The sequence below is a fragment of the Equus asinus genome, chromosome 10 (assembly GCF_041296235.1).
Source record: "Equus asinus isolate D_3611 breed Donkey chromosome 10, EquAss-T2T_v2, whole genome shotgun sequence".
Lineage (NCBI taxonomy): Eukaryota > Metazoa > Chordata > Mammalia > Perissodactyla > Equidae > Equus > Equus asinus.
In genome coordinates this window covers 53,703,302-53,729,491 of record NC_091799.1, presented here as the reverse complement: position 1 = coordinate 53,729,491, position 26,190 = coordinate 53,703,302, and the positions used below count along the sequence as shown (strand labels likewise).

General features: G+C 52.9%; 2 protein-coding genes across 12 annotated transcripts in view; both read right to left on the bottom strand.

Annotated features, from left to right (window-relative positions):
- Positions 1-227: 227 nt before the first annotated feature.
- On the bottom strand, positions 228-6,961 carry PGLS (6-phosphogluconolactonase). Of its 3 annotated transcripts, none has more exons than XM_044773927.2 (5): positions 5,339-6,961; positions 2,521-2,628; positions 1,981-2,082; positions 1,554-1,694; positions 228-764 (listed from the first exon to the last, which is right to left on the bottom strand). In XM_044773927.2, the coding sequence occupies exons 1-5, from the start codon at positions 5,624-5,626 to the stop codon at positions 624-626; spliced, it is 780 nt and encodes a 259-aa protein (XP_044629862.1). In that variant the 5' UTR covers positions 5,627-6,961; the 3' UTR covers positions 228-623. The 3 variants fall into 3 exon arrangements, with proteins under 3 accessions (XP_044629862.1, XP_014721425.1, XP_070375506.1); XM_014865939.3 differs by having other exon boundaries at positions 228-531; XM_070519405.1 differs by having other exon boundaries at positions 228-531; positions 2,521-4,247; positions 5,339-5,661.
- A 1,067-nt stretch (positions 6,962-8,028) lies between these two features.
- The window catches only part of SLC27A1 (solute carrier family 27 member 1), a 37,087-nt gene continuing 18,925 nt past the window's right edge, over positions 8,029-26,190 (bottom strand). For 7 of the 9 annotated variants that reach the window (XM_070519390.1, XM_070519397.1, XM_070519392.1 and 4 more), the window contains 8 exons: positions 26,065-26,156; positions 25,891-26,000; positions 21,187-21,396; positions 19,964-20,090; positions 19,738-19,875; positions 19,501-19,665; positions 18,967-19,113; positions 8,029-11,549 (listed from right to left, as the gene is read on the bottom strand). In XM_070519390.1, the coding sequence (XP_070375491.1) occupies positions 11,392-11,549; positions 18,967-19,113; positions 19,501-19,665; positions 19,738-19,875; positions 19,964-20,090; positions 21,187-21,396; positions 25,891-26,000; positions 26,065-26,156 (1,147 nt within the window). In that variant the 3' untranslated portion in view covers positions 8,029-11,391. The remainder of the gene's footprint in view (positions 11,550-18,966; positions 19,114-19,500; positions 19,666-19,737; positions 19,876-19,963; positions 20,091-21,186; positions 21,397-25,890; positions 26,001-26,064; positions 26,157-26,190) is intronic. The other 2 variants (XM_070519394.1, XM_070519395.1) reach the window with 1 other exon arrangement.

Genomic DNA, 26,190 nt, shown 5'->3' with positions numbered 1-26,190 from the left:
ATGAGCCCACGCTGGCCCCGGTCTCAGACGCCTGGCCTCCAGACCGTGAGAGAAGAAACTCCTGTGGTTTAAGCGCCTCAGCTGGTGGCACTTGGCTGTGGCAGCCCCAGGACACTCACCCAGAGTGCCGGGCCTGCGCTCCGCCGGGTGACAAGGCCGTCAGACCAGGAGCTCAGCCTGGACACCCCAGTCCCACTGCCCACCAAGGACCATGAGACAGCGGGGACTTCACACAAATGCTCCTTTTAATAACTGAGTCGCCCAGAGCCCGGCCGGGGGCTGAGCCCTGCGGGCAGGCAGGCGGGGTGGCAGCTCTTCTGAAAGGAAGCCAAGCGCCGGGTGGGGCCCAGCCCCAGAAGGCCCAGCCACGGCTTCCTTCGCCCCTCGGGCTGGCTACAAGGCCGAATGCTTCTCGAAGGGCACGGTCAGGAGTCGGGCCGCTGCCTCGTCCAGGAACCAGCAGAGTTTCCCAGTGTGGGGCTGGACCAGGGCGGCGGGGAGCGGGTTCTCCTCCTTGTCCTCCAAAATGCGCTGTGTAGAGAGGGCAGGGGCGTGAGGCCTCACGCAGCGGGTGCCCCCGCTCTCAAGATGTCATGTCATCCTTCCAGCTGTCCCAGCCTCAACTAATCAGCCGGGACAGGTCCTTCCCATCCACCGTCTGTGACTGTTGGAAACGAGGTGGCACACCCTCCTTCCTGCAGAGACTGGAGAGTCACCACCTCGGCTCTGCAGGTCACACCCTGTCTGTCACAGGCACGGCCCTGCTGTTATGGAGCAAAAGCAGCAGCAGATGACGCGTCGACAGATGGGCATGGCAGTGTTCCAACACAACTTTATTTACGGACACTGAAAGGGTCAACCCACCTCCTCCTGACTGACAGCCCTTTGAGGACATCTGGGCCCGAAGGTTTTTGGGGAGAGAATTATTATTTACCTTTAAAAATACTTCCAGTTTCTTCCATACTTGTGGTCTTTTCAATAATGGCAATTAAAAATTTCTTATTGTTTTGTTTACTTTTAATATCTTACTTTATGTTTTCCTAAAATATTTTGTATAACTACACCTTTTTCCCTATCCCTACTTTTTTACTTATTCCTACTACATATGATTTTTTTTCCCTCTTGATTAGCTTTGCCAGGGGTCTATCTTTTGGATCTGTTTACCATTAAATGGTTAAGAATATTAACCAAGTCATTAATTTTTAATTTTAATTTCACTTACTCCCTCTGCTGACTTTTCTTAGATTTACATTATTATTCTTTTTCTAAAGTGCTTGATTTGTGTATTTCAAATATTTTCTACTTAATTTTTTAAAAATGCATTTAATGCTATGAATTTACCTGAGTGCAGCTTTGGCCTCATCTCATCAATTTCATTTCATAATCATTCATTCTTAACCAACCTGTAATTAGTTTCCATCTCCCCTTCAACCCAAGAATTACTGAAGGATCTTGGGATCTGGTGCTTCCAGCACAATAGCAGGTGGGGTCACATTCTCTCCCTGGGCCCGCATGCCCACGACCTTCCTGGGAATGGGGCCCTCAGCTCTTACCTTCAGAACAGCTGCCTTGCCTTCTCCAGTCGCCACAAAGATGACAGTCCGGGCCGCGTTCAGCACAGGAAGTGTGAGGGTCACACGCTGTGGTGGTGGCTTCGGGGAGTCGCTGATGGGGGCCACAATCTTCTCCCGCTCCTGAAGGAGAGAGGCCCAGGGTGGAGAAAGGAGAACAGCATCACTCCAGCTTCTTGAGTACTCATTCACACATGCCAGGCATGTTCCATCCACCATGCCATCCCACATGGTACTTGATTTAAGGCCTCCATTTTAAGATGGGTAAGCTGAGGCTCAGAAGGATTAAGCCGAGCCCACTGGCAGAGGCTGACTCCAACCCTGCTGTGGGTAATTTCCAGCTCCCTGGAGGCCCCAGTCAGCAGAGGTCAGGCTCAGGTGCAAGTAGGGCCTGCATGGGCATGCTCACCTGCAGGAGGGGGTGGTCTGGGAAGAGTGAGCAGGTGTGGCCATCAGGGCCCACCCCCAGGATCAGCAGGTCGAAAACCGGGATGGAGTCCCCTTGGAAGGCCTAGGTGGGGGATGAAGACCATCCAGAGAGGTTGTGAGGGAAAGGACACAAAGAGAGAGTCGTCAGAAAAAGAATCACAAGTGGCTATAACATAGGGAGCGACGCTCAGCCTCACTTGCAAAAAGGGGGACTCGAACCTATGAGGTTCCACGTTTCACCTGTCCAACTGCCCAAGAGTCTGGGGACACAACTGTCCCCAAGATGTGAGGACCCAGGCCCACCACCAGGGTGTCAGAGGCCAGGCTCCCCTTGGGGTCAGTATCCTTGAGGGGAGATCCACAAAGCGTTCTGCCCAGGGTGGGGCTGGGTCTGCCAACAGCCCCCAAGGAAGTTTCTGCCGGTGAGGAGCAAGCAGTGTCACCCGCAGGGCTGCTCCCTCGCCCTGGGAATGACCGTCGGGTGGACGAGTTCTCCCTGCAGCAGCCCCAAAGGACTCACCTGTCTCAGCTTCTGGGCGTAGTCCTCGGCGGCCTCCTGCACGGGCAGCTGGGGGTTGATGGTGATCACCCGGCCGTCGGGGATGGGCAGCCTGGAGAGCAGGTGGGTCTGCGCAGACGGAGGGACAGCATCACCAGCAGTGAGGCACAGTCCTTGGTGGAGCGGGGCTTCCGTGTGTGACCACCTAGATCCTCCAGGCGAGGACGCAGCTGTCATTATACCCACTTCCCATGTGAGTTGGGATCCCGGTGGATCCCAGTGGCGTTCTGCCAGAGGTCTTTCAAGTCCATTGTGATTGGGGCCCTCCTGGCCCCGGCCTGCACCTGTCTGGCTACACCACAGCTCTGTTCCAAAGCCTGCAGGGTTCATTGGCCCTCAGGATAAAACCCAGCCTCTCTCTGCCCTCCATAGGCCCTTCCCACCCCAGCCTGGACACAAGCTGCTGCCCCTGCCTGGGAAACTCCTATACATCCCTCAGGCCACCTCCTCCAAGCAGCCACCCCTGTCTGCACCTCCCCACACCGCTGCTTGGGGGCACTGCATGTAACTGTGATAAGCACTGACTTCTCTTCTGGGTTGCCATCACGGGGTACCCGTGCCCAGCATGCAGCAGGCACGCACCCCAGCCTCCGCTCAGCAGGTTTGATGCAGCAGCCCCTGGAGTCAGGCCTCCTGCAAGGTGGAAGGTCCCAGCCCCCTCCCACTGAGACGAGCCCCAGGGCCTGTGGTCTGCCCTGGGACAGGTGCTGTGCCTCCCTTCAAGTGTGGACTGACTGAGCCCAGCAACACGGAGCTGAGCCACAAAGGAAAAGCAGGGCAGCAGAAAAAATATAGTGTGTCTGGAGCAGAGGGTGACGGTGGCAGGGATGCGGGGTAAACCCACCACATCTCACACGGCTGAGCCCCCTGAAAGCTGGCCTGAGGAATGTGGGCTCTATCCTGAGGGCAATGGGGAGCCAAGGAGGGTGTGTGACCTGTGGAGGGACATGATCAGATCAGGTTCTGGAAAGACTTCTCTCCTTGTCCAAGGTCCTCATCCTCACACACCCTCAGGGACAGCACTGAGCAAAGCCAGGAGGGAGCATGGGTGCCCCTTTGCTGTCACCTGAGTCCCCTCCTTAGCTGCCCTCCCCCTACAGGCTCAGAGCTGGTCCCTCCTCCTCTGTCTGTTCTGGCCTCCAGAAGTGTGAGAAGAAACTCCTATTGTTTTAAGCCCCCAGTGTGAGGATGGCCCCACGGAACTAACATGATTCCCCTCACAGGGAACCAGCAGAAGGAGCAAATCCTTGCCTCACACTCAGTCCCACCCCACGGCCTTGGTCTCAGCTGTACCCTCTGCCCCAGCTCTGCCTGTGGCCAGGTCCTCACATCCCCAAGGGCTCAGCTTACACGTCACCCCCTTAGAGCACACCGCCCCGGACCCGGTCCTGGCAGAAGGATGCTCATCCCTCCTCCCCAGCACTTGCTGGCATCTGACACCATCATCTTCGCTCCCCACTGTGTTCTGTTCATGCTCTGAGGGGACTTCTCTCCTTTATCACACTGTGTGTCGGGGTGTGGCACCCCACCCAGGCCCGTGGAGGAACTGCCCAGCTCCCCACGGTGTCTCCAGCGCTGGGCAGAGGGACAGGCAACGAACATCTGTGCAACTTTCTTTTACTATTTTGGTTGAATGTTGTTACTTGAAGTACAGTTTTTCTAATTTAAAAAAATTAGTTTTTCAAAGTCTACAAAATAAGAAACAAAAGCACACTTTTTAATTCCGCTCTTGGGGAAAATACACAGGAAGGCGGGCGCTAGGGTTGGCCCCCCCCCCCCCCCCCCCCCCCCCCCCCCGCCCCAGAGATGTGTCCCAGGTGCCATCTGCCCCGGCCAGCGGGGCAGCTTCAAACCCGGGCTCTCCCACTGGTCATTTAGGTGGCTCAGGTAGGCAGGTAGGTAAGATCTCTTTTGGCCTCAGTTTCTCCATCTATGAAATGGAGGTACTAACAGCACCCAGCTCTCAGGCTGTTGTGAGGATAAATGGGTAAACCTTCCTCCTTATTACACAAAACAAGAGACAACTGTCAGCTCAAGCTTCTGTGCAAAGAAAACAACAGAGCAGGACCTGGTGACCCGGGCTCGGCTGAGCCCGCCCCTCCCACACCTCCGAGGGCGGCTTCCCGCTCCAGGTCAGGCGTTGACTCAGCTGCAGCCGGGCACCCCAGGGCCGACCACGGCTCCTGCAAGCCTGCTTCCCTGCTTGTAAATGGGGCGTGTTCCCGATTCTATAGGAGCCTGGGGCCCAGGTCCAAAATGAGCAGCGCCCGAGGTCATCGGCGGTTATCAGCGCTGCCAGCTGCGTGGAGACCACCGAGAACTCGCTTAGGTTGGAGGTGGGGAAACTGAGGCCGAGGCTCCGCACGAGCTCCCTCCTGCCTGGCTCTTCCCTAGCCGCCCCTGCTGGCCACGGGGCTGCGGCGCCTGTACTCCGGGTCCCTGGAACGACGGGCCGCTCCGCCTCACCTCCACGCCTGCCCACGCCGTTCCCTCTGCCCGGCCACCGGTTAAAGCGTGAAGAGGGACTTACGGCCCCACAGGCCCACTCGGGTGGCAGTGGAGGTGTAGCCCAGGCGGGATCTCGGGGCGCCCAGCCGACCACTCCCAGCTCCCCTCCAGATAGAGGCAGAGGGCACGATGTGACCCTGCGTGACGCGCCTGTCGGGTTTCAGGCGAAGGGCGCTCCTCCTCGAATGACCCCCAGCGGCCCCCGTAGCCGGGTTAAGACGGCGGGCGCGGCCCTCTCGGCGTGACCCCCGGCGGCCCCCGTAGCTCTCACCCGGTAGAGGCCGTACGTGCTCTCGGCGTGCTCGAAAGGCACGAGGCGCTCGTCGCAGAAGCCCAGCGTCCAGCGTGCGAGGCTGGCGGGCCCGGCGGGGGCGGCGGCGGCGGGCAGCTCGCGGGCCAACATCGAAACGAGGCTGCCGCCCGACAGGCCGAGCGCGAAGCGGGCGCGGGCCCCGGCCAGGCAGGACGCCGCCCGCTGCGCCACCAGTTGGGCTAGGGACGCGCCCAGCTCCTGCGGGCTCGAGAAGACAGAGATGAGGCCCGGGGCCGGCGCGGCCATGGCGACAGCGGCGACGGCTGGGAGGCGGAAGCCCTTCCGCGGCCGCCAGTGCGCCTGCGCAAAGGCGGGCCGCGCCGCTCAGTGCCTGTGGGCTGCCGCCTGTGGCGCATGCGCAGTCTCATGAGTGAAGCGCCGGTGTGCCCGGGCCGTGGGTGGGGCCGCGCCGGTTGATTCTCTTCCCGCCGCGCCGGGGCTTTTCCCTGGGCTGTGGCAGGCGGAGCCGGCGCAGTTGCTCTCCGCCTCCTGGTGCCAGGGCGGGGCCAGAGAGGGGAACCCAGAGCTCCGGACCCCAAAGAGGGACTTGGGGTGTGGTGGGGTGGAGAGAGGAGATGCGAGATTTCCTGGAGGAGAGCGCATTTTGGTGGACTTTGAAGTTCCCGAAACTTTTGATATATTTATCTTGTTGCTCTTTGTTGTTTCTGTCTTTAATAAGCTCCATGAGGGCGGGTTTACTTTGTTCACTGATTGCTGCAAAGCCCCCTGAGCTACGCCTGGCGCAGAGCAGGGGCTGAAAACGTAATTGTGGAATTCCTTCTGCAAATGCTGGTTGGGATGCCTTGTGTCCCTCCAACTCAGAGAGTCCTCCACCCAGGCTGTTGTCTGGAGAAGCTCCCAGTCTGAGGCTAGTGGGCCTTGGCTGATAAGAGAATTTTCAAGGAGTAGCATGGGCAGAGAGGACTGGAAGGGAGAGAAGGCCTGGTGGGCCTAGGTGGCTGGACCACTTCTTGGAACCAGACAGTTCAGTAGAGTGTAGTAAATGCAACAAAGCTTGCATAAGTAGTGCATCTTTAAAATCAGCAAATTAAGAAAATTCCACGTATGACAGCATCAAAGAGAGTAAAATACCTAGGAATAAATTTAACAAGAAGTGCAAGACTCGTACACTGAAAACTATAAAACTTTGCTGAAAAAATTTGAAGATGATCTAAGTAAGTGGAAAGACATCCCATATTTATGGATTGGAAGATTTAATATTGTTAAGATGGTAGTACTCTCCAAATTGGTGTACAGATTCAACACCATCTCTGTCAAAATTCTGGCTGCCTTTTTTGCAGAAACTGACAAGCTGATTCTAAAATTCATATGGAATTGCAAGGGGCCCCAAAAAGCTAAAACAATCTTGAAAAAGAACAAAATTGGAGGACTTACACTTCCTGATTTCAAACTTACTACAAAGCTATAGCAATCAAGACACCTTGATTTTAGCCCAGTGAGATCCACTTCTGACTTTTGACCTTCAGAACCGTAAGATAAATTGGTTATTTTAAGCCAGTAAGTTTGCCGTAATTTGTTACAGCAACACTAGAAAACTAATACGGATCCTCACCTCACACCATATACAAAAATTAAAATGGATCAAAGAGCTAAATGTAAGAGCTAAAACTAAGAAGCTCTTAGAAGAAAACAAAGGCATAAACCTTTATGACCTTGGTAAGACAATGACACCAAAAGCACAAGCAACAAAAGACAGATAAACTGGACTTTATCAAAACGAAAACCTTCTGTGTTTCAAAGGATACTATCAAGAAAGTAAAAAGACAACTCATGGGAGGAATTTGCAAGTCGTATGTTTTATAAGGGCCTAGTATCTGGAATATATTAAGAACACTTACAACTCAGTAAAAAGACAAATAACTCAATTTTTAAATGGACAAAAGTTCTGAATAGACATTTCTCCAGAGAAAATATACAAATGGCTAATAAGCACATGAAAAGATGTCCTGCCTATTAGTCATCAGGGCAATGCAAATCCAAACAACAATGAAATACCACCTCACCCACTAGAATGACTATAATAAGACAATAAGAGGGGCTGGCCAGGACGGAAAATTCAAACTCTCACACACTGCTGCTGGGGGAATATAAAATGGTGCAATCACTTTGGAAAACAGTGGCATTTCCTCAAAAGATTAAAGAGTTACCATATGACCTAGCATTTCCACGCCTAGGTTTATACCCAAGAGAATTAAAAACAAATGTTCCCACAAAGACTTGTATGTGAATATTCACAGCAACATATTCGTAATAGCCAAAAAGTGGAAATATCTCAATGTCCATCAAGTGGTGAATGGTTCAACAAAATGTGGTCCATCCACACAATGGAATATTACTTGGCCATAAAAAGGAATGAACTACAACCCCAATGAATCTTAAAAACATCATGCTGCGTGAAGGAAGCCAAACACAAAAGGACACACAGTGTATGATCCCCTGTATATGAAACACCCGGAATAGGCAAATCCATAGAGACAGAAGCAGATGAGTGGTTGCCAGGGTTGGGGAGGAGGAATGGGGGGCAACTTCTAGTGGATATCAAGTTTCCTTTTGGGGTGATGAAAACGTTCGGAACCAGGGAGAGGTAACAGTTGCACAACTTTGTGAATATACCAAAAGCCACTAAGTTGTACAACCTAAAAGGGAGCGTTTTATCGTATGTGATGATGTCTCAATGAAGACAGATAGCAGGAGGAGCTGGCCGGCTGTGGAGAGGAACAGCGGTTCCGACACCAGAGCCAGCAGGGGCAAAGGCGAGGAAGTCAGCCACAGGGTGGAAACGCCCGGCTGCCGGAGCAGGAAAAGAGCCTGCAGGATGGCAGCGCTGGCTGAAGAGCGGGGGCTCTTTTCCAGCGTGATGGAGACCCTTGAGGGGGTGGGGCAGGGCCCAGCCTGCAGCCACCTCTCCTCGGAAGGCTGTCATCATCCCGTCTCCCTCCCCCACATGCCCTCTCTGGCAGCTGCTTCTCTTTCCTCGACCCTCACGCACCGCTCGGCCCCTGCCTCTGAGGGCCCACAGGTCGACGCCAGGCTGGGGCGAGTCTCTCTTCCCACATCACAGATGCAAACATCCCCTCTGTGGACATCCATAAAGGAGAGGCTCGGGCACAGTGCCTTCTGATCCCAGCTTTCTCCTGCCTTACCGAGGGTCCCTGGGGACAGGTCCCAGAGCTTCTCATCTAGCATAAAAAATACAGAGCTCCCAAGCCGTGAAAGGCATGGAGGGACCTTAAACACATCTTGCTAAGTCAAAGAAGCCAGCCTGAAAAGGCCACACATTGTGTGATTCCAAGTGTACGACATTCTGGAAAAGGCAAAATTATGGGGACAGTAAATAGAGCAGGGGTGCCAGGGTTTGGGTGGGGGGTGAAGAGATGGAGCAGTGGGGATTTCAGGGCAGTGGGACTATTCTGTATGATACTGTAAGGGGAGACAGGTCATTACACATTTGTTGAAACCCACAGAATGTACACCACCAAGAGGGAACCCTAACGGAAACTGCGGACTTGAGTTAATAATAACGTATGGACATGGGCCCATTAATGTAACATGCGGCAGTCAAGGCAAGATGTCATTAACGGGAAGCAGTGGTGCCTACACGGTGAGAGGGCATACGCAAGCTCGCTGTGCTTTCCACTCATCTTTCTGTAAACCTAAAACTGCTCTAAAAAATAAAGTCTATTATTAATTTAAAAAACAAACAAAGCCCGATCCTAAGAGTCATCAGGATTATTTTCTTGCCAGCCCAAAGGGAACTTCTTAGGCTGCTGCAGCCAGAGTCACAGGCTTTGGAACAGAAAGGTCCCCGTCAGGCCACTTTCTTACCAGGAGCCCCTGGCTCCTTCATTCCCGCCTCCCCGTGCCTCAATTTTCCCATCTAAAGAACGGGGACCATGATGACACCCTTGGAGGTGGTCGTAACGTCTGAAGGGATGTTACCCAGGATGCACTTGTTCTATCAGCACACCAGGGGGCTCCATCCCCAGCAGCACATCCTGCACCCACTCTGAGGGCATCTCGAGGGTTCCACCCTGCATCCCTCTCCTTGCAGACTGTGGGCGTCCAGGGACCAGCCCCACACATGGACGGTTCATCCATCCTTGAGCTGGCCAAGGCCTCATCCATCCCCCACCCATCCCCAGGGCTTCTCCCTCAGTGGCCCTTCCCAGCAAATACTCTATCATTACAAGCCTTTCTTCCTCTGTCTCCTGAAGTGGAGACAAGATGAGACAGACATTTTAATTCTGGAGGGGGCCAGCAGAAGGTGGGAGCTGAGAGTATAGACTCCGGAGCTTGATGCTCTGGGTTCGACTCCCAGCTCAGTCACCCTTGCAGGGCCAGTGGCTCTCATCCAGGGCTATGGCCACACCTGCTGGCCCCATACATAGAGGGGCACCCTTCCTGGGGGCAGCCAGACGTTCCAGGACACCTCTGGGCCACCCTGCACATCTGCTGGAACCCACAGGCAGGCCGGTTGGCCCTGCCCTGGGACCACTGACGCTGGCACAGGGCTTCCAGAGGCCCCAGAGGCTGCAGGGAGGCAGCAAGAAGGCTAACCCGCACGCCCCCATGCCCAGGCCCCCTGCACTTGCCGGTGGGCGAGCAGGCAACAGGGGGCAGCAAGAAAAGGCCAAGTGTGTCTTCTTGCTCATGTTTGGTGAGCATGTGCTCCCTGTGAGGTCCTCCCTTCTGAAACTCAGACAGGGTTCTGTGCCACCTGGGGACAGACACCAAACCACTGGGCTCCCACCAGGCAGCTGATGCCCTGCAGGTTTATTTCTTATACTCGAGTAGGAAACAAAAGCTTAGTGCTGGAAAGGCCATGCGAAACAGCAGGGGCACTCCCGGCCGGCCCCACTGCACACGGGGCCACACAGGGCTGCAGGGGACACACAGAAGGGCAGTCTGCGTGGCTCGCTGTAACAATGGGTGTCCGGGAGGAGCCATCAACAAGGCCGGCGGGGGTGTGTGAAATGTCACTACCAACACAGGGTCTGAGCTGTCACTAGCAAGGCCAGTGGGGACATTCAATGGGCTGGAACCCCTGAAGCCCAAGAGGCCATCTCAGCACCACCCTGTAGGAGACCTCCCCCACCCTACTTCTGCCACTCCCATGGGTCCGCCAGCAGCCACACTGGCTGGGGACACCCAAGAGTCCTCCGCCGGGTGAACACGCAAGTGGTGTGTGGGCAGCCATCCACACAGTCTTCAGGTCCTCCAGCAGGAACTCCAAGACACCTGAACTCAGACATCCAGGCAGGGGTGACATCCAAGTGGTCACAGTCAATTCTGGAAGCTTCTGGAGCATCAGGAAAGGCAGGCAGAGCAGGGGAGACCCACACCAGGGATGGGAAGTGCAAAAGGCAACTGGCCCAGCCTGGGAAAGATTTCCAGCTCACTGGGAGGTCCCCTGCAGACGTCCTGGACCCAGAAGGGCCATGCAGACCACCCACTTCTCCGTTGAGCAGGGAGGGCAGAGGGCCCACCTGGGGTTCACACCAGGCTCTGGTGTCCTGGGACTAGCAGCCTGGTTGGGGTGGGGCTCATGAAGGCACAGCTGAGAGGGAGGCAATGAGCCCCACTCCCGGTCATGGCCCCAAGGGCAGCTGGGCCCTGTACAGGCTGCAGCCCCAGGAAATGTCCGCTTGGTTCTTGGCAGGAGAACAGGGGAGGAGAGAGGAGGAGAGATGGAGGAGGAAGAGGTGAGGGCACAAGGGGACAGAGGAAGGCCGGGAACTAGGGAAAAGAGAGACACACGCAGACGCCGGAGAGGGAATACGGGCAGGGCGGGCACTGAGAGGGCAAAGGGATGAGGGAGAGGAGCGAGAAGGCAGCAGAGAGATGCGGGCTCCTCCCAGGGTCCCGGGTCCAGTTTCTCAGCCCCAGGACGGCCCCAAGTGCAGCTCGGCCGCCCCCAGGCAGGGCTGTCTGGCTCAGGCACGCCTCGCTCACCGGGCCTGGCCACAAGTCCAGCTAGCAGAGGAGAAGCATCAGAGGGCGAAGGCGCCAGAGCAGATGTGGGTGTAGACCCCCTGGTCCAGGGGCAGGTAGTGGCCCTGCTTCAGGTCCAGGAAGAAGAGGCGGTCCGAGGTCTGGCGGGGGTCGAAGCCCTCGCGCTGTAGCCGCGTCTTCTGGATCTTGAAGGTGCCTGGAGCGGGGGAGGTGAGGAAGTGGTGGGGACTTGGCAGGGGGCTTCCAGGACCCCCAACTCACCATCCTCTGCTGCACCTCCTGGCCTCTGCACAGGCCATCCCCTCAGCCAGGGCCATTCTCCATTTCACCTGCCCAATCCCCCTTGTGCTTCAGATCTCAGCTTCATGCCCCCTCCTTCAGGGAGGCCTCCCTGACCACCCCCATCACAGCCTGAAACTCTGTGAAGTCCCTGCCTGGTCACATGCTCACCCACTATGAGACTAGGGCTGGGTCTGTCACACAGTAGGTCAGGGGTCAGCACCATGCGGCCCGAGAGCCAAATTTGGCCCACCACAGGTTTTTGTAAGTAAAGTGTGGCACACAGCCACACCCATTCATTTATACATTGTCTACGGCTGCTTTTGTACCACACGGTGCAGCTGACTTGTTGCAAGAGAGACGGTATGGTCTGTGAAACTAAAAATATTTACTATCTGAGCCCTTAAGAAAAAGTGTGCACTCCTTACAGTGGACAATTAAAGAAGAGTTTCGTGAAAGGTAAACCTAAGGGTTAGAGTTAGTAGAAAAATCGAGGAGGACGCCTGTGTGCTCTAGAAACTGGGAGCGTTTTTTAAAAAAACGCTAGAAACCAGAGGTTTTCTAAACCTCTAGAGTTCTAGAGGTTTTAAAAACCTCTAGACACTGGAGGTTTTTTTTTGAAAAAACAAAACTTGAAGAGCACAAACCATAAGATTAGAAAAAAGTCTGCAACAAAATTAACGTTTTCTTTTCAACAAAGGCCACTGCGGACAAAGTTAACAGACTCCAAAACAAAAGAGACTTCCGGTGTCTGAAACCACTAAGGAATTAACATCTGGACTATTACGAACTCCCGTAAATCAAACAGTGAGGCACTGCAGAGACGGGCAGAAGACAGGAAGAGGCGAGTTACTGAAGAGGAAACCTCGGAGGCGCCAGAGGACTTGCTCAACTACCCAGTCATCAGAAAAATGCAGAAAATGAAGGGAGTGACGTCAGCGTCACAGGGGAGTGAGCTCTCTTGGTGATCTCTCCCCTCCACCGTACAACAAAAAGACACTCCTATTCCAACAGAGGAATCCACACAACGCAAAAGACATCTAAGAGACCCATGCAGCCACATGTTGGAGGGTGGAGGTGCTGGAGGCCCCCCAGGATGAGGTGGAAGCATGTAAGAGAAAACTTCGCTCCCTCCACAGAAGACTGTGCTTGGCCTGCAAGAGGGAAGGAGGGGGAGGGCACGCCTGCTGGAGGGAACATCAAAGATCCCTGAGGTCTGTGGCAGCCTATGGGGAAGCCCCCTACTGGGGTGAAAGCTATTGCAGGGGGTGACCTCATCAAGCCAACACCCCAGGAGAGCAGATAGGGAGAACAGAGCGAGAAAACCCAGAAAGCATGAAAGCACGCAGGAGAAAGCGCCCCTCCCCACCACCCGCTCAGCACCAGGTCCAGTGCCTGCGATCCCAGTGGAACTCAGAGGGCTCAGAACACACGGCTCTTGACCCCCCACCCAGTGGCAATAGGTAGTAGCTGCGATCAAATAATACCAGGATGTGAAAGAAAAAAGCCCTCTAGCAGTATCAAAAATTGTATTAAATCTCCAGACCAGAGAGAAAATGACAAGTACTCAGAAATCAGCCCTGAAGACACAGAAATACGTAATCTAAATGACAGAGAATTCAAAATAGCTATCACCAAAAAACTCAACAAGTTAAAAGAGAATGGAGAGAAACAATTCAACAAGGTCAGAGCTAATTCAGAAAAGAGACTGAAACTATAAAGAAGAACCAGTCAGAAATATTGGAGATAAAAGACACAGTCGATGAGACAAAACAAAAGATGGATTTCCTGACCACTCGAGCGGACACCCTAGAGGAGTGAATCAGCATAATCGAGGATAGACATGTTGAAATGCTACAGATAGAGGAGGAGAGAGAACTAAGACTAAAAAGAAATGAAGAAAGTCTCCAAGAAACATCCGACTCAATTAGGAAACACAGCATAAGAATTATAGGTATTCCAGAGGGGGAAGAGAAGAAGGAGGCAGAAAGCTTGTTCAAAGAAATAAGAGCAGAGAACTTCCCAAAGCTGGGGAAGGAGCTGGAAATCCACGTGAAAGAAGCTGCCTGATCTCCTAAATATGTCAACGTAAAAAGACCTACTGCAAGGCATATAGTAGTGAAACTGGCAAAAGTGAATGACAAAGAAAAAATACTAAGGGCAGCAAGGCAGAAGAAAATAACCTACAAAGGAACCACTGTCAGGCTTTCAGCGGATTTCTCTGCAGAAACCTTACAGGCTAGGAGAGACTGGAATGACATATTCAAATCTTTGAAGGACAAAAACTTGCAGCCAAGAATACTCTATCCAGTGAAAATATCGTTCAGATATGATGGAAAAATAAAAACTTTCCCAGATAAACAAAAGCTAAGGGAGTTCATAGCCACAAGACAGCCCCCAAACACACACACGAAATCCTCAAGAAGGCCCTCATACCTGGGGAAAAAAAAGTGAGAAAGGGGTTACAAAGCACAGAGTAAGGAGATAAATAGGTAGACAGAATCAGAAAATTGTAGCTATACATAAGAACAGGTTAGCAAATACTCAAGTATAACATTAAAGGTAAAGGAAGGAAAACACCAAAAACAAAGATAATCTTGTCACTTTAACCACAAACTCACAACACAAGATGGAATAAGATGTGAGAAAAACAACTTAGGAGGGAAAGAGGAAAGGGACTGAATCGGTTTAGTCTAAGGAAATAAGAGGCCACCAGAAAATGGACTATCTTATCTACATGAATTTGCATACAAACCTCATGGTAACCACTAAACAAAAAAGCAGAAGAGACACAAATAATAAATAAGGAGAAAACAAAGAAACACAACATAAAAAACTATATAACTCTATTGGTAGACCGAAATACACAGGACAAGAAACAAAGGAAATGCAGGAGAACCAGAAAACAAGTGATAAAACGGCAGCATTAAGGCCTCATATATCGATAATCATTCTAAATGTAAATGGATTGAATTCTCCAATCAAAAGACACAGAGTGGCGAGATGGATTAAAGAACAAGACCCAACAATATGCTGCCTCCAGGAAACACATTCAGCTCCAAGACAAACAGAGGCTCAGAGTGAAGGGATGGAAGACAATACTCCAAGCTAATGGCAAACAAAACAAAGCAGGTGTTGTAATACTTATATGAGACAAAGTAGACTTCAAGATAAGACAGGTAAAGAGAGACAAAGAGGGGCAGTATATAATGATCAAAGGGACACTCCACCAAGAAGACAGAACACGGGCTGGCCCCGTGGCTGAGTGGTTGAGTTCGCATGCTCTGCTTCAGCAGCCCGGGGTTGCACCAGTTCTGATCCCAGGCCCAGACATGGCACCGCTCATCAGGCCATGCTGAGGTGGTGTCTCACATAGCACAACCAGAGGCTCTCACAACTAGAATACACACCTATGTACTGGGGGCTTTGGGGAGAAGAAGGATAAAAAAAAAAGAAGACATAACACTTATAAATATCTATGCATCCAACACAGGAGCACCAAAGTACACAAGGCAACTATTAGCAAGCCTAAAAGGAGATACTAATAATAACACAATAATGGTAGGGGACCTCAACACTCCACTCACATCATTGGCTAGATCATCCAGACAGAAAATCAACAAGGAAAGAGTGGAATTAAAGGAAAAGCTAGACCAGATGGACTTAATAGACATACACAGAACACTCCATCCAAAAACACATTCTTCTCAAGTTCACACGGAACATTCTCAAGGGTAGATCATAAGTTGGGAAACAAGGGACGCCTCAATAAATTTAAGAAAATTGAAATAATAACAAGCACTTGTTCCTATCACAATGCTATGAAGCTAGAAATTAATTACAAGAAAAAAGCTGAGAAAGGGACAAAGATGTGGAGACTAAACAACAATCAATGGATCATTGAAGAAATTAAAGGAGAAATCAAAAATACCTGGAGACAAACGAAAATGATAACATGCCATACCAACTCATATGGGATATGGCAAAAGCTGTATTAAGAGGGAAATTCATCGCAATACGGGCACATCTTAACAAACAAGAAAAAACCCAAATAAGCAATCTTAAACTACACCTAACGGAATTAGGAAAAGAACAAACAAAGCCCAAAGTCAGCAGAAGGGGGAAATAATAAAAATCTGAGCAGAAATAAATGCAATTGAAACAAAAAAGGCAAAAGAAAGGACCAATGAAACAAAGAGCTGGTTCTTGAGAAGATAAACAAAATTGACAAACCCCTGGCCTTACAAAGAAAAAAACTTACAAAGAAAAAAAGAGAATGCTCAGATAAATAAAATTAGAAATGAAAGAAGAAAAATAACAATGGATACCACAGAAATATAAAGGATTATAAGAGAATACTACAAAAAGCTACATGCCAACAAAATAGACAATCTAGAAGAAATGGATAAATTCTTAGACTCTTACAACCTCCCGAAGCTGAATCAAGAAGAATTAGAGAATGTGAACAGACCAATCACAAGCAGAGACTGAAACAGTCATCAAAAGCATCCCAAAGAATAAAAGGACAGGACCAGACAGCTTCCCTGGGGAATTCTACCAAGCTTTCAGAGAGGATTTAATATCTATCCTTTTCAAGCTATTCTAAAAAAATCAGGGAAGACGGAATGCTTCCTAACACATTCTACAAGGACAACATCACTTTGATACCAAAGCCGGACAAGGACAGCACAAGAAAGGAAAACTACAGGCCAATATTGCTGAGGAACATAGATGCAAAAATCCTCAACAAAATATTGGCAACCTGAATACAGCAATTCATCAAAAGGATCATACCCCATGATCAAGTGGGATTCATACCAGGGACACAGGGAGGGTTCAACATCCACAAATCAATCATGTGACACACCACATTAACAAAATGAGGAAGAAAAATCACATGATCATCTCAACAGATGCAGAGAAAGCATCTGACAAGATCCAACAGCCATTTATGATAAGAACTCTTAACAAAATGGGGATAGAAGGAAATTACCTCAACATAATAAAGGCCATATGACAAAGCCACAGCCAACATCATACTCAATGGGCAAAAACTGAGCGCCATTCCTCTGAGAACAGGAACAAGACAAGGGTGCCCACTATCACGACTCTTACTCAACATAGTACTGGAGGTTTTGCCAGGGCAATTAGGCAAGAGAAAGGAATAAAAGGAATCCATACACGAAGTGAAGAAGTGAAACGCTCGCTGTTTGCAGACGACATGATCTTATATATAGAAAACCTTAAAGAATCCATCTAAAACTATTAGAAATAATCAACAACTACTGTAAAGTTGCAGGGTGCAAAATCAACTTACAAAAATCAGGTGCATTTCTATACTCTAATAACGAACTTACAGAAAGAGAACTCAAGAATACAATCCCATTTACAATCGCACCAAAAAGAATAAAATATTTAGGAATCAATTTAACCAAGGAGGTGAAGGACCTATACACTGAAAACTATAAGTCATTACTGAAAGAAATCGATGATGACATAAGAGATGGAAAGAGATTCCGTGCACATGGTTTGGAAGATAAACATAGTTAAAATGTCCACACTACCCAAAGCAATCTACAGATTCAATGCAATCCCCATCAGAATCCCAATGACATTCTTCACGGAAATAGAGCAAAGAATCCTAAAATTCATATGGGGCAACCAAAGACCCTGAATTGCTAAGGCAATCCTGAGAAAAAAGAACACAGCTGGAGGCATCACAACCCCTGAGTTCAAAATGTACTACAAAGCCATAGTAATCAAAACAGCATGGGACTGGCACAAAAACAGACACATAGATCAATGGAACACAACTGAAAGCCCAGAAATAAAACCACACATCTATGGACAGCTAAAGTTCAATAAGGGAGCCAAGAACATACAATGGAGAAAAGACAGTCTCTTCCATAAGTGGTGTTGGAAAATCTGGACAGCCACATGCAAAAGAATGAAGGTAGACCATTATCTCACGCCATACACAAAAATAAACTCAAAATGGATCAAAGACTTGAGGGTAAGTCCTGAAACCATAAAACTCCTGGAAGATAATATAGGCAGTACACTCTTTGACACTGAACTTAAAAGGACCTTTTCGAATACCGTGTCTCCTCAGACAAGGAAAACAAAAGAAAAAATAAACAAGTGGGACTTCATCAGACTAAAGAGCTTCTGCAAGGCAAAAGAAACCAGGATCAAAACAAAAAGACAACCCACCAATTGGGAGAAAATATTTGCAAATCATATATCCGATAAGGGGTTAATCTCCATAATATATAGAACTCACACAACTGAACAACAAAAAACAAACAACCCAATCAAAACATGGGCAGAGGATACGAACAGACATTTTTCCTAAGAAGATATACAGATGGGCGATAAACACATGAAAACATGTTCAACATCACTAATCATCAGGGAAATGCAAATCAAAACTACACTAAGATACCACCTTAACGCCTGTTAAAATGGCTACAATCACTAAGACCAAAAATAACAAATGTTGGAGAGGGTGTGGAGAGAAGGGAACCCTCACACACTGCTGGTGGGAATGCAAACTGGTGCAGCCACTATGGAAAACAGTATGGAGATTCCTCAAAAAACTAAAAGTAGAACTGCCATACGACCCAGCTCTCCCACTACTGGGTGTCCACCCAAACAACTTGAAATCAACAACCCAAAGTAACACACACCCCTACGTTCACTGCAGCACTATTCACAACAGCCAAGACATGGAAACAACCCAAGTGCCCAACGACCGATGATTAGATGAAGAAGATGTGGTATATATATACAATGGGATACTACTCAGCCAGAAAAAAGACAAAGCTATCCCATTTGCAACAACATGGATGGACCCGGAGGGTATTAAGTGAAATAAGCCAGACTGAGAAGGACAAACACCAGATGATTTCACTCATATGTGGAATATAAACAAGCACATGGACAAAGACAACAGTTCAGTGGTTACCAGGGGAAGGTGGGTGCGGTGGGCACAGGGGGTGAAAGGGAGCACTTAAGTGGTGACAGACAAGAAATAACGTACAACTAAAATCTCACATAGATGTAAACTATTATGAATCTCAATTAAAAAAAATGCAGAAAATGAAGAAATGCACCACACATTTCAGGAGGCCTCGTGGGGGTGGAGTGAGGAATGGAAATAAATACCTATGTGAATAAATCAAGAGAAGGGCCCTGCCCAAGCCCACAGTGCCAGCTGCCCACACACCATCATGTCACACACGGCACGGGGGCTGAACCAGGACAAATAAATAAACAGTTGCCGCACCGACAGATGGACGGACAGAAGACAGACAGACAGGCAGGGGCTGCACCTGTGGTGTCCACTTGGGGTAGGAGGCGGAGGAAGATGGGCCGGGCGTAGGGCGCCAGCACCTTCTGTAGCTCCTGGTACAGCGCGTTGGGGCTCAGCTGGCCGTGGGGGTCCACGATGGCAGCCATGCCTGCTTTGCCCTCTACTCCTGGAGACAGAGGCTCAACTGAGAACATCACCACTGGCCGCACCGTGGGAACAGACACACCCTCAAACAGTGGCCCCTGGCCTCTGATCTCCAGTCCCGTCCACCTGGGATAACACTTGCCAAAGCAGCACACGTTTTATTGAGCTGCTGCTGCACTCCCTGCAACCCTGAGACAGTCATTTTCATGATCCCGTCTTCTGGATGAGGAAACTGAGGCTCAACATCACCCATGAGAGGTGACTCTAGATCCAGTGCTCCCACCCAGGCTGTTGTGTGCAGTTGTCCAGGTCGTGCACTGCCCAAGGACACCTGTACCTCCAAGCTCCTCCTGGCTGGGCTCCTCTGGGGCCGCCATACCCTAGGACCACCCCCACAGCCCCAGCTTGCCTGGCACGGCGACCCCATACACGGCCACATCTGTTTGACCCAGGAGGCGGCTCAGTACGCCCTCCACTTCAGTGGTGGAGACGTTCTCCCCACGCCAGCGGAAGGTGTCCCCACCGCGGTCCCGGAAGTACATGTAGCCCAGCTCATCCATCACCAGCACGTCACCTGGCAGAGGGGAGAGGGGGGAAGTGAGACGGGGGCCCGCCATCCCCACACCAGTCCCTAGGGTCTGCACACCTGAGAGGTAGGCGCTGTCGCCCTTCTGGAAGACGCTGTGGGTGATCTTCTTGCTGGTGGCGCTCTCGCTGATGTAGCCATCGAATCGCCGCAGTGGGTCCTGCTGGTTGATCTGGCCCACGAGGAGGCCAGGCTCCCCTGGGGAGGAGGCTGCGCTCAGGCTGTGCTGGGCGGGCAGGGGGTGGAGGCCCCAGCTCCCTGGGGGACCAGTGGGGGCCCCGCTCACCGGCCTGGCATGGAATGCAGAGGCCCTGGGCATCCCGCAGGAGTTCCATGGTGTCCTCATTGACCTTCACCAGCCGGATGGGGTACACATGGGGCAGGATGCGGCTGTTGAAGCCACAGGAGCCGACCTGGGATGGGGGCGGACTGAGTCGCAGGAGCCCAGAGTGGCCCGGTGTCCTCCCCCTACACCTGACACCTTGCCTTTCCTGCCCCAGGCCTGGAATTAGCACCCTCAGTGTCACCCCAACTCTGATCTGGAGTGATCAGAAAAAGGAGGGTACCAAGTGCAGGGCTCCCCCAGGACTCATGCCCCTCCTCCCGCCTTCCCAGCCTGCTGTCAGCCGGCCGCCACTTCCTGGTCCACGAAACCCTCGGTGCTGGCAGGAGGCGGACACCTGGAGTGACCCTGAGGCATGCGGGGGCTTTGGCAGAGCTTCTGCCCGCCGCCGCTGTGTGTCACCCTGCCTGTCTCCGTCCCAGGAAAGAAGCGCCTGTCTATTGGGCGTGTGCTGCTGTCCGCCATCGGAGGTTTGCTACGGCAGCAACCTGTGCCAGCACGGCAGCGTGCTCTGGGCTGTCCGCTCAACACACAGGCGCCCTTGGAGCTGGGCTTGTTCCCAGGGGCTGGGGACCCTGCAGCCTGCAACACAGCAAGAGTCCCTGTCCCCAGGCGCTTGCTCTGTCACTATTCTCATCATCTGTTCCTGGCCTTGGGTGGGAGGGGCCTGATAAGGGGGAAGAAGGGAGAGGGAAGAATGGAGATGATGATAACTGCTAATCATAGAAGCATTTGTTTGCAGAGAGCCTGCTGGGGTGGGGCCCCCCTGCTGAGCTCATGATGTTGGGTGATTAGAACAAACCCAATGAGCTGTTACCCCCTTTTATAAATGAGGAAACTGAGGCCCAAGGAGCCTGACTTGCCCAGTAGGAAGCAATCAGCACCCCAACCTTCTCCCTGGGTCCCCCAGAGCTCTGCTCTCCCTTGCAACCACCACGGGTGGAAACTGAGGCTCAGAAAGGCTGAGCCACCTGCCGGGGCCACACAGCCGCAGCGTGGACTCGAACTCAGGGGCGACAGTCACATGACAAACTGTGCATGCTGGAGGAGGGTCCCCACGTGCCAGGTGTGCCAGGGGTGCCCGGAGCCCCCCGCCCCGCCCCGTGCACCCTGGCCCAGCCCTTCTGTGGGGGCCCGGGGAGGAGCCCGAGGCCCATCGCGCCCACCTTGCCGTCCATGTTGGCGATGCTGCAGTTGCACTCAGTGGCCCCGTAGAACTCGCCAATCTGGCGCACACCGAAGCGCTGCGCGAACTCCTCCCATATGGCCGGCCGCAGCCCATTGCCCACGGCCAGGCGCACGCGGTGCCGGGCCTCCGCCTCGCGCACCGGCTGCCGCAGCAGGTAGCGGCAGATCTCGCCGATGTACTGCACCACCTGGGGGCGGGGGGCGGCCGGTGGGCGGGGGCGGCCGACAGCCCGAGCCGCCCCCAGCCGGCTAGGAACAAAGCGGCCTTCAGGAGGAGGACGGCGCGGCGGCCCGGCCCTTTACTCCTCTCGGCTCACTCGGTCCGGCAGGCGCCTGGGACGCCTTCTATCGGAGCGGAACGCAGGGCAGGACGGAGAGAGACCCTCAGCCCAGCGCCCCCAGGGCGGCACCGCTCCCAGGGGCACGCTCTACGGCGCCCCCGAGGTCCGCAGAGGGACTGAGCCCCGGGTCCCGCAGAGCCACCTGCTCATTGGCGCCTCCTGCAGGGCTCCCTCCCTCCCCGTCTCACGGCGCCACCTCCTGAGGTCATTTCCCGGACACCCCCAGCGCCCTTGAGTCCTCACCACTGGCTTGGCTTCTGAATCGTGACCCTCCCCATTTTACAGATGGAGAAACTGAGGCTCACAGACAGTAAGTAAACTGGACCAAGGCTTATAAGTGGTACAATTCTATGTGAATCTGGGCATCCTGACACGCTCAGGATTAGCTGACAAGTTGATCATTACAGCTTGGAAGTGCTCCCAGCTCCGCCCCCCCACCCCCCACACACGGGGAAGTGCAGATCTCTGCCTGCAGCCAACTCCATCTGGCCCGCTGCCCTCACTGCCTCTCCCTCCATCTGTTGCACTCACTCAGCTCTGCCACACCAGGCTCCTCCTCAGGGCCTTTGCATATGCTGTGCCTTCTGCCTAGAACACTCTTCCTCTGGATGTATCTGGACCCTCAGGTCTCCACTCAAATGTCACCACCACTGAGAGGTGTTTTCTGAGCAGGCACTTGCTAAGTATCTGATGACTCAACGAATGTACTGGCCACACACCGCCCCAACCCCAACCCCCAGCACAGAGCTCACCTGTTTAATCCTCTCAAGTCTCCATGTTGGAGATGGAGGCACTGGGGAGCAGCCCGCCCAGATCACTGGCAGCTGACCGGGAGGCAAGCCCAGGGCAGGGCAGATCAAAACCTCACTGTGGTGAATTCTTTCCTGCCTCCAGGATCCCAGCCAGATGCCTTGGGTGTGGCCCAGCCCACCTCATCTCCAGGACAGAACATGTGACACAGCCTGGCCAATCAGCCCAGTCCATTCCCAGCCACTGAATGGTTCAAGGATGAGCATGTGACCAGAGCTAGGCCCATGAGAATCTGCCCTGGGACTTCTGATGGACTAGTGGGAAGAGAGACCCTTCTCTACCGGAGCTGCTGGAATCAGGGCCCCACTGAGAAAGGAGGAAAACAAGAAACAAAGAGAGCTAGAGGCCCTCCTGGATCAAGCTATGCCTCAAGCTGTCACTGAGTGGCCTCCTCACTTGAATGAGCTAATAAATCCCTTTCCTCAAGAAAGCCGGGGTTTAGGTTAGGGCTAGGATTAGGGTTTTGGTTCCTCTCAACAAAGTCCTACTGAGATACAGAGCCATCCTCCAGGCTGTCAGCGCATAGTCCCAGCCATGTTCTGAGCAGCTCTCCACTGTCCTCTTCAGAAATCAGGCCAGGAGAGGGGCAACCCAGCCATGATCGAGGCAGCCGAGGGTGACGATGATGCCCCGGTGGCCACGTCCACACTGAGAGCAAACGGCTGATCTTTATCTCTGGCCTGGACCCTCAGACAGACCCAGGACTAAGGGGAAGACCACTGGGGCCAGCTCAGAGAGGCAGACACCGGGTGCCCCATGCCATGACCTCCAGTCTGCAGGGCCATACCAGGACAGGAGGCGGGAGCGGATCATTGGCCTGGGGCCCCAGCTGCAACGTCCTGTGTTGGGGTGACCCCGCACGCTGAGGGGTGTGGGAGACAAAGGCCACACACATGCAGCCCCCCGGATGGGGATGGGCTGAGGGGCCTGTTGTCTGCCCATCTGCTGCCTCCCATGAGGATGGCTGCACTGTCGGTCTGGGCCTGTGGCCGCCGCCACCAACAAAACAGCAGCCTGATCCCACAGCCAGGAGGTGGGATTTCCAAACCCAAGCACACGCTCCTGTTTCCCCAGCATCCTCGTCAAACCCGGCCTCTGAGGGCCCCGTCCTCTCTTCCTTAGAGAGCACCTCACTGCGCGCCTTCTCTCGGACACAGACACTCTGCTTCTAGGAAACGGAACGAATTACGAGGGGCCCGGAGAAGGGACCAGTGCCCGATGCAACGTGGCGTGTCAAGGACAAAAGCAGGGACTGCCAGACGCCACGGGCCTCTCAGTGGGGGGACATGCTACCACCCACAAGGAATCCTTGCCAAAAGAATTGAATTTGAAGCCGATCAAACATCTAGACCAGGGGCTCTCACCCACGGGGAGTTCTGCCCTGCAGGAACACTTGGCAACATCGGGACACATCCTAGCTGTCACCTTTGGGAGGTGGAGTGATGGCAGCATCACGTGATTTGAGACCAGGGATGCTGCTCAACACCCTACAGTGCACAGGACGGCCCTGCCACAGAGAAAGACCCCGCCCCAGATGTCCTTAGCGCCGTGGTCGAGAAACACTGTGCCGGACGCACCTCCCAGTGTACGGGAGGCAGCAGGGCCAGGGGGCCTGTCAGGGGCGCTCAGCAACCCCGGAGCAGGACAGCACCACGGGACACACAGCTCCACTCCTTCAATAAATCAGCCACAAGAGGACAGAGAGGGAGGGAGAGACTCAGCGGCACCACACATAAAAGGATCCCTATCAGACGAGCAACTGGTTGCAATGTGTGGTCTTACCTAACCATTGGCTGTGACAGTGGTACTAAAGTTACGGTTTTGTTGTTGTGGGTTTTTTTTTTAATTATGTTAAAATATATAACGTACAATTTACCATTGTAACCATTTTTAACTGCGCAGTTCAGGGGCGTTGGGTACATTCATATGGTTGAGCAGCCGTCCCCACCATCCATCTCCAGAACTTGTTCATCATCCCAAACTGAGACTCTGTCCCATTAAACGCTAACTCTCCACCCCCTCCCCCCGCCCCCGGCGCCCTCCATCCTGCCTTCTGTCTCTGTGCGTGTGACTCCTCTGGGACCTCGTATGAGGGGAGTCACACAGTATTCATCCTTTTGTGACTGGCTTATTTCACTGAGCATAATGTGCTCAAGGTTCATCCATGTTGGCACATGTGTCAGAACTTTCCTCCTTTTTAAGACTGAATAATATTCCATCATATGGATGCACCACATTGTGTTTATCCATCCATCCATCGATGGACCCTTGGGTTGCTTCCACATTTTAGCTACTGTAAATAATGCTGCAGTGAACATGCGCGTACAAATATCAATTTGAGACCCTGCTTTTAATTGTTTTGTGTTAAAACCAGTCCTCACCAGACACAAAAAGTCACACAGTGTGTGATCCCATGTACATGAAACGTCCAGAACCGGCAAATCCACACAGACAGCAGATGAGTGGGTGCCAGGGGCTGGGGAGGGGGACAAGGAGGGACTGCTCATGGGGTCGGGGGTCTCCATCTAGGTGATGGAATGTTCTAGAACCAGACAAGAGGTGGTGGCTGCACAACACTGTGAATGTACTGGATACCAGTGAACTGTTCATTTTAAAATGGTTAGTCTTATGGTATGTGAGTTTTATCTCAATTAAAAGAAAAAAACCTGTCCTCCTCTTTCAGAGGTTTTCCTGAGACGTCTGCTCAGGAAACGCTGCCGTCTGGGGGTTGCTTCACCACGAAGCAGAAGGAGGCACGTGGGTGGGGGTGGAGGGCAGGCTGGGCGACTGATGGCCTGGGGCCAGGGATGGGTGCTCAGGAATCTCCTGTACTTTTTTCTGTCCACATTTACATATATTTGCAACTCTCAATAATTAAGTTAAAAAAAAAAGGACTGTTTTGCATTTCAAGATTCAAATTAACAATTTTCCCCAAGACCCTCCAAGCAGAACCCAAACCCTCCAGAGTGGAGCAGACACAGTCAAGGCCCCAGGGGTTTGCCAGGATGCCCAGAGCCCCTGCCGTGCCCAGCTGCGTGACCTGGGGGAACGGCCGAACCTCTCTGGGCCCCACCTGCCCATCTGCCCGGCCCTGGACACCCCTGTTCCCTCCCTTCGGCACCCTTCTTCCTCCTGGAGGAAGGTGCCAGCACCTGGTTTCCAGCCCTTCCCCAGCCTGCTCTCCAGGACAGCGGAGGCGGGCGCCCTGCCTCGTGCTAACCCTGCCTGGCAGCCCCGTGCCTGCGGGCTCAGGCAACCAGGTGGTGATGGCAGCCCCCCCCTCTGGCCCCTGCAGCCACCGGCACAGAAGATCCTCGGGGTCCAGGACATGGGCGGACAACGCCGTAGGGCGCTCAGGCAGCGGGGGCCCAATCCCAGCTGCAGGTCAAGCCTCAGTGTCCCCACATGCAAAATGGGGGTGGAGCCTCAGCTCACTGCCACGCGTGGGGAGGAGCTGGTGAGCTCACACGTGATGGCCTGTCCCCACCCAGGGCAGCCCCCGGGGCGGGGCGGGGCGGGGCAGGGCCTGACCGTGCAGTCGTACTGGACGCAGTCATCCCAGAAGCGGCTGGCCGAGAACTTCTTGCGGAGGACGACGGTGAGCCCGTACAGCAGACACTGGCCCACGCCGATGATGTTCCCTGCGGAGGGTGGGCTCGTGAGGGGTCCCCGGGGGCCCACCCGCCCCACGGAGCGCCCGCCTACCTGCCGAGTGGTACAGGGGCAGGCAGTCGTAGAGCACGTCTGCCGCCCGCATGCTGTAGGCGTGGTGGCTGAAGGCCGCCATGCGGTAGAACCTGCGGGCAGGGAGGGCAGGGGCTGGGACCCACA

Excerpts from the sequence above, each read along its gene's own strand:
- PGLS (XM_044773927.2), bottom strand. The coding sequence starts at position 5,626 with ATGGCCGCGCCGGCCCCGGGCCTCATCTCTGTCTTCTCGAGCCCGCAG. Across the intron at positions 2,629-5,338 it reads GCACGTACGGCCTCTACCGG|ACCCACCTGCTCTCCAGGCT; the intron begins GTGAGAGCTACG and ends CCGTCTGCGCAG. Across the intron at positions 2,083-2,520 it reads ACGCCCAGAAGCTGAGACAG|GCCTTCCAAGGGGACTCCAT; the intron begins GTGAGTCCTTTG and ends TCCCCCACCTAG.